General features: G+C 44.7%; 1 protein-coding gene and 1 long non-coding RNA gene across 2 annotated transcripts; one reads left to right on the top strand and one right to left on the bottom strand.

Annotated features, from left to right (window-relative positions):
- Nucleotides 1-3,428: 3,428 nt before the first annotated feature.
- On the bottom strand, nt 3,429-5,981 carry mmachc (metabolism of cobalamin associated C). The gene is made up of 5 exons (XM_071895677.2): nt 5,892-5,981; nt 5,520-5,717; nt 4,771-4,923; nt 4,450-4,626; nt 3,429-4,221 (listed from the first exon to the last, which is right to left on the bottom strand). Exons 1-5 carry the CDS (start codon nt 5,979-5,981, stop codon nt 4,039-4,041), a joined length of 801 nt encoding a protein of 266 aa, XP_071751778.2. The 3' UTR covers nt 3,429-4,038.
- Nucleotides 5,982-6,260: 279 nt separating this feature from the next.
- Nucleotides 6,261-7,760, top strand: LOC139908750 (uncharacterized). The gene is made up of 4 exons (XR_011784493.2): nt 6,261-6,280; nt 6,969-7,046; nt 7,394-7,436; nt 7,664-7,760. It is a non-coding gene; the product is annotated as an uncharacterized LOC139908750 (long non-coding RNA).
- Nucleotides 7,761-7,838: the final 78 nt, after the last annotated feature.

Raw genomic sequence — 7,838 nt, 5'->3', positions numbered from 1 at the left:
CTCAGTGCTTTCTCCCTCCTAACCCTTCTGTGTTGCTGGTACGCTGCTGGCCTTTCCCCTCTCTTCTTGTTAACTGATGTCTGTGGGCGGATAACGCTGCTTCACTGATCCACAACTCATGAAACACCACTCATCTCTCTCTCTCTCTCTCTCTCTCTCTCTCTCTCTCTCTCTCTCTCTTCTCTCTCTCTCTCATCTCTGTCGAAAACTGTCTCAGCGTATCCCGTATCCCTCTACCTGTGCACAGATGTGTCATTCTTGTCTAGGGTTTTTATTTTTTTTGTCTTTGTCTCTCGCTCTTGTGGATTTTTCAGAGAGCAGCACCCAGCAGACGTTCATGTCGCTTCCTTTAACAGACTGATTCAAAACTCATTTTCTTTTACGATCTGCAGCCCGGTGCCAGCTTTTATTGGATTTACAGGCCTTGCTCTGGCACTAGTTCTTTTTAACTGTTCAATGCAGCATTCACTGAAACCACCAAGTTTGGCATAGGGCTGACTACAGCTGCAGTGTGTGTGCGTCAGTTTGTATGTGTGTGTGTGTGTGTGTGCCTCAGTGTGTTTGTGTGTGTGTGAATGAATGTGTCTATCTGTAATCGTTTTTGTTCATCAGTCAGTGGCTGTTGTATGTAGCAACAAGCACAGTGTGGGGGGAAAGAGAGGGTCCCTAGCTGCAGGAGTGTTTCTATTTTGTTTGTAACTCCCTGTATCCCAGGCCAGTCAAGGTCCATGACTGCCTCTGCAATTCTGTAAAAAAAAACACACAGGAACCAGAGAGCTTAGCGGCGCCGCTCTGCCTGCCAGACCTCAAGCTGCATTCTGGAGAAAACTTAGTCCATGTCAGTCCTGCAGCAGGAGGAGGAGGAGGAGGGCATGAAGCAGGACAGAGGGAGAGAGAGAGGGAGGTAGGTAATCAGAAGGATCTCCCTCCTCCCTCTGCCATTTTCCCTATCCCCCCCTGCCTCAATTTCCTCAGCAGACTCCCCACGTCTTGCTCTACCTCCCTCCTGACATTCGTCCCAGAATGTTCCACCTCTGGGTTTCAGCGTGTCCCGCAGGCACGCTACAGTCACCGCAGAGGACGAAGCTATCAGGCTTTTTTGCCCACAGCAACAGAAACCTGCAAAACCGGAGACTGTCGTATCTATCCAACATGAAACAAAATAATTCCTCCACCTTCTGAAATGTATGAATGTTAGGGTTCAAAACTTAAGGAGGGAGGGAAGGAAGAAAAAGAAGAAAGGAAGGAAGAACAGAAGGAAGGAGAGGATACAAGAAAGAATGAAAGAAAGAAAAAAAACGAAAAAGGAACTGCAAGCAGTGCATTATTCTGCAAAAGTTTTCGGTGCTGATTTGGTTCTTGTTGCTTAGATTTGTGCCAAATAACTTTCCTGTGATAAACGGCTATTGGCAAATGTGGCTTGTGCAAATGTGCCTCATTACAACTGAATCACTGTTTAGTTGTTCATGGACCGTTCATGGAACTTTTACTGTCACTAGTCAAAATGTATTGTATGTGAATGTACGCTAATAATATGAATGTGTTGAAAGAAAATGGATGAAGTAATGAGTATGAATATTGAAGCCGCATGAGAAGCTGAGGGTGAGACTGAGAGTGAGTTAATAGTGCAGTTTACTGACTTTTAGACATATACAGAGAGAGAGAGTGAGAGAGAGAGTGAGAGAGAGAGAGAGAGAGAAAGAGAGAGAGAGAGAGAGAGAGGGAGAGAGAGAGAGAAGAGATGGGATAAAGCAATAGAGGAGGGGGATAGGGGAGAGATAGAGTATCTGTGGGAGTATAATTAACTCCATGGTCTGCCTCTCTGCAGGCCTGCGGCATACTGCTCTGAAATGCTGATTCAGTACACAGAGAGACAGAACAGAACAGAGGGGAGAGAGAGAGGAGTGAGGAGAGGGGTGCAGTGAGAGAGAGAGAGAGAGAGAGAGAGAGAGAGGTGAGGTGTTGCAATGAATGGAAAATGTGTAATGAAGAGATGGATGGCCCAATAGGAAAAGTTGTGATGATTTTGCAGTTGGAATCACAAAGGAGGGCGGCAAAGGGGAAATAATGAAGGTTAGAGTGATAATAAAGTTAAACTTAAATGCAAGTAACGTAATGGGAGATCAAATAGTTATGTAACTTAAATAGTTATCGCTGAGTAGATAGTATGTACAACAGTCACCATTCTACACCAGGCTGATGTAAAGCAGGTTATCTGCATGGCCAGTAGATGACTTTTTTTAAATGCTGAACATTTGCAGATGTTTGAAGGACAGGAGTGCAAAGCCCCTGCATTATCAAGAGGAGAATAGCGACATCTAGAGGTGTCACAGTGGATGTGAACTCTACTGAACTTCTACTGCAGGATTGCTGATGCACCGATCCACTTTGGCCCTGCACCTCTAGCATAGCCACGGAACAAGGAAGGCTCACACCATCCCATTGCTGAACTGAAAGAAAATCGCTAGATAGATTTGAGTTCACCTCAACTACACAGATATAGTTTAATGACTATTCTGACAGAAGCGTGGCAGCACATTTCTAAGCTGTGGATAACATAGAAGTGGCGGTAGACCAGAGATTTAAGAACATCAGGTTGAGAGAAGAGAATGATTTACACTCTCCCCTTGAGCAAAGCACTTCACCCCTCACTGCTCCGAGCTGCTCAGCGACCAGCAGCAGTAGACTGGGCAGCTGCAAAGTGTCAGAGAGAGAACTTTCCCTTGGTAAATAAAGGATAAAAAAACCTCCATAAAACTATAGCATAGCATAGCCAGGCAAAGTCAATGTGTCCTGAGTGAAGGTGTTGCAGGGTAGGGTGCTGACCCGGTGACAGAGGGGTTAGTCACAGTTGAGCACTAGTCAGTCTGTCATCGTGCTGGGAGGCGGAGGCAGTGTCACATCTATAATGCATCACTCCGGGTGTCAGGTAAACTGGAGGGAGAGGTGGACCAGTGGAACCAAAGACTACTGGAGAGAGGGACAGATAGACAGATAGATAGACAGATAGACAGACAGATAAATAGACTGACAGACAGACAGACAGACAGAGAGACAGACAGATAGATAGAAAGATACGTAGACAGACTGACAGACAGATAGCTAGATAGACTGTACACAGTATGTCTGTCTTTTAGCTACACAGTTTACGTTTCTTGTTACACCACAAGAATTGTGGATTATTCTTGTAATAGATATTCATAACCTCATATGACGCACATGTATGTTTATGAGCAGGAGCACTGCAGAGACCATCCCTGTCTTTTCTAGTGTGTTTATTTTACCATTAATAGAGACAGGGAGAGAGAAAGAGGAAAAGGCAGAAAGAAAGTAATAAGGTGCTGTTCATTCAGTGAGTTTCTCTTTTCAGTTCAAAGTTCACATCACACACTGAAAGCAATCTGTCTACCAGTAAGCTTTTATGGCACTTCACCTGAAACCCTAATATGATAACACAATCGTTTAATGCTACAATCAAGTAGCTAACAATTGCTAACAATTGTTAAAGTGAAATAAGTGAGTGAGTGAGAGCGAGTTTGTGATCAAGCACTCAAAGATAAGGATGACAAATTCAAAGCAGGCTTGTGATAGAGGGCTTCTTGAAACACAGCTGTATTGATTTTATTTATGTAGTGTACTGTGTCAAATGATTCAGCGTTTTGAAAGCCCATCACTACTCCAAGATAAACAGTCTATAACCGCAGTCTAACAGTTACAGTAGGATACAAACAACAAACATATAAAGTGCATTCTTTAATACGATAGGACATAACAGAACAAATGCCTTGTGGAGCAGAACAGACTTTTCACGTTTAAACAAGTGGGGTAGTGCTCTTCATGTGCTTGGGGGGTATGCATTATTGGAGTGGCATTAACATGCTCACATATCAAATCTCAACGCCATCTAGCTTCTTGAGTCTCAATATAGAGCCGGCCAGTCCGGGTTTATACGGTATTTATGTAAAAGTCTGATAAGCAGTAGAGATTTGTGTCCAGAGAGGAAGGGCAGTACTCCCACACTGCTGCTGTCCTCCTCTGTCAGCTGTGTCCGTCCATCACAGTGTGTGTGTCGGAGCTGGAGTCAGGCTGGTCCTCTTCCCTGTGCGGGAAGCCCCAGGTCCTGAGCAGAGCAGATCGCTGGCCAGGGGGAGTGGAAAAGTAGTCCCTCTGTTTCTGGGAGTAGGTCTGGACTGGAGGGATGATGTTTCTGTAGCTCCAGTCCTGATCACACAAATGATGCAGTAGTTTTAATGAGACACTGATATGACTTTATGGTTCAGAGGGACTCCATGGGACAAAACCCTTAACTGATGATGATGGTCTGTGGTCTAAAGGGCATCTATCTGGAGGTTCCTGAGATGAAAAAGTTTGGGAACCCCTGATCTAGACTACAATATTTATTGTGTGTCACAGGTATTATGACCAACAGAGAGAGCTGAAGTTCTGTACCTGCCAGCGAAGATTGAAACCCTCCAGCAGCTGTATCCTGGCCTCTCTGGAAGGCACACAGTCAGGAGGGACAGGCTGCACCAGCTCAGATCCCGCCTCCACACCTCCAAACACCAACAGAGCTCTGATGGCAAACCAGCCCCCGAACCGAGGGTGCACACACACTCCAAACATCTTCTGCAGATGGGAGACAGAGAGAGACGTAGAGCACAAAGGTGACTAGACAGGAAATAAAAACACATAGTACAAAATAACTACTGTGTATACACATTTAATAAAAGGTAGCAAGCAATGGGATTCTGTATAAAAGAATAAAATTACTTTCTCCGCCCAGGGATGGTCTGTGACGTCGGCCTGTCGGTAGTAGAAGGCGGCTCCGGACACATGGGCAGCAGTCTGGGCCAAGAACTTAGGCTTCCTGCTGGGCAGCATCTCATAGTCAAAACTCACATCCACCTTCTGACCTGGGAAACACTACAGGGAGGGAGAGGAGAGGGAAACATTGATCACTATGTCTGATCTTATTTGAGACTCTGGAATGAAGCCCTCCACCGCATGGCATAGACATAACTCCATTCATGATCTCACTTTCTTTTTATACCAGTAAAACTTATTGCACAATCCATGATACATCAACGACACTCTTGTTACATAACTATGCTTACATAATACACTCATAACCCATAATTTTGCTTGTTGTAAACCACCTTTTATTGATGTAAAGCACTTTGAGCTGCATGTTGTGTATGAAAGGTGCGATACAAATAAAGGTTATTATTATTATTGTTTCCTAAATCCCCATAATTCCTTTTTTCCCCTGTATTTTATTATTTTCTTTTCTGTCTTTTCTTTTTATTGTATTTGTACGTTTTTTTTCCTTCTCATTCTCTTTCTTTCATTTTATTTCCCCACTTTTTAATGCATTAACCATACCTTGTACGATTACAAATTAATAATTGCTCACAAAGAAATGATGTCTGACCATGTAGGCTACAGTATGTGAACACAGAGGTAATGCCCAACCAACCACATAACCCTCTCTCTCTCACACACACTTACACACACCTTACCTGTGAGATGGCAGACTTGATGCAGCGTTTGACACACTGGTCTATGGGGTCAGAAACCCCCTGGCAGCCTCTCTGTTCCATAAAGGGCAGGAAGGCTTGTTCAAACATGGCAGGGGTGCTGAGCACCACCACAGCCAGGGTGTCATCTGGGTAGGCCAGGCGGAGAGAGGGCGACAGCACTGCGTTATACCAGCCAACCTGCGACCAACAGAGGGACAGGAACAACAGGCATGCTTAGAAAAGTCAGTACACAGACAGGTGAACAGCTGGCTGTCTTTAGCTGTCTTGAACTGCAGCTAGCACTGTCGGTCCGTTATAGTTCCCCTTGCTGTCAAAGCTACACACACTTTAGATGACTATGTGCAGCCATACCTTTAGAGCGTAAACTTCAAACCCAAGCTTTGATAGAGAGTCATTTAACAATCCTGTCACACTTCCCACATTGTCATTGGGAGCCGCCATTGTTGCATGTCAACACAACACTTTGGATTGTGGGATATGATGTTCTGTACTCCAAGGTCTGAAATTAATCTAGACACTTGCTCTTTCTACTGTAACTTTTATACGTATGGTTACAATAGATAACATTTAGTGCGTGGATATGCCGTTCAAAGTTAAAATCTGTAACATCTACAATTTGTGAACTAGAGCTGATCGAGAAATTATGCACTACATTACCCAGAAGACCCACACGACGACGTCATACGCAATCACGTTGTGTTGTGGGCTCCTGGATTTAAAAGTAGATCGCACGGTATTCTGTAAGTAGCTTGATTAGCTGTACGTTTTTATTTCTGGATTCATGAAACACTGTTATTGATTGTCTTTTCATTGACTGATCATGTGATCGCAGCCAGACATCATCCAGTGTCCAAGTACGGCCAGCCGTTCATTTTTCTGCCCACCAAGACTGTAGCTAGACCTCGACCGATCGTGAAAAGAAAAAGTCACAGTAAAGCAGCTGCTAACTGACATTAGCTTACGTTAACGTTCGCTTGCTAATTAGGCTAGCTAACATTAACGTTTGCTGTGTCGTGGTAACGCTGACGTTTCTGGTAACCAAGTCTGGGCTGGAAAGAGAATTGCCCTGCGGGGATCAATTAATCAAATTATCAGCCTCCACATTCCCATGCCAAACCTCTCGTACTCTCTGCACTCAGCTACCTGCTTCTCAGTCAGCAGCACACGGCCGTCACTGCAGCTTATCCAGCAGGCTTGCTGTAATTTCATCTCACACACGGCGTCAGAGATCTTAACTGGGTTCTTACCTCACGAACCCGCCGCAAAACACGTCTAGAGTTACTGCATCATCACTATTCAGTGGTCAAACGTCATGGCAGGCAATGCAACACTTGCATGAAGGATCAAGGATTACGCCGACTGAGTCTAATTAACAAATTGAGGGATCCCACATTTGACAACTGCACTTTTATTTGTTCCTTTTTTTAGTTCAACTCAAAGATGAACTGGGACAATCAGCTGAGCTCCATCCTGTCAGCAGCAGATGGCAGCGTGGCCAAGATGAGGGTGAGTTTAGAGTCAGTGGAGGGAAATCATCTCCTCTTGACTTTCTGCTTTGTTTGTCCTGAAGGAAAACACACTGAAGACAAATGCATTGTTTCAAGGAAGCATTGGCACCTATAACACATTTGCTTTTGATTTACATCAGTGTGTATAGAGGCCTCACTGTTGTCTGCAGTTGTAAATTATCAGCATTGGACCATCAGTAGATGGCACTGTAGCTCCACTAAACCTCAAAAATGGCAACTCAATGTAAATCTTAAACATATTATTCAGATAAAAAAAGGCATACTGACAGTAAGAAAGAGTTTGGGAATACCCAGTGAATTTCAGAGTCTTTTATGTTTCCCCAGGAGAGGCTGACCTCACCAGGGAAATTCTCCAGAGGAAGAGAAGGTGGGTGAATCAGAACATTTTGAGGTTTCTGAGATTACTGTAAAGGGAAATTACCTATTTGTGTGTAACTTCCAGCACTTCAGGCCTCACAGTAAACTGCCAAACAGCAGAGGAGGGATGATGACTTGAACTCCTTTTGAACCCCCCCCCCCCCCCCCCCCCCCCCATCTTTTTATTTAACCTTTGTGTGCGTCATCTTCCTCCCTCATCCTCCTCTTCCTCTTCAGATCTGTTTCCAGTAAGGGAGATGATTCACGATTCAGATTTGGACCATCCTACTCTTCCTCTTCCTCCGCCTCGAGCCCCCCTCCCCCCGCAGCCGTCCTCGTCTCTCAGTCCTGGTGTGCAGTGGGCAGACCTAGCTGCTGTCCAGTCACAGCTCCAGATACAGAGCCAGGTGTG

Source organism: Centroberyx gerrardi, chromosome 9 (genome assembly GCF_048128805.1).
Source record: "Centroberyx gerrardi isolate f3 chromosome 9, fCenGer3.hap1.cur.20231027, whole genome shotgun sequence".
In the NCBI taxonomy this organism is placed as follows: Eukaryota; Metazoa; Chordata; class Actinopteri; order Beryciformes; family Berycidae; genus Centroberyx; species Centroberyx gerrardi.
Note: the sequence above shows the minus strand (reverse complement) of the source record. Positions and strands in the feature narration are given on the sequence as shown.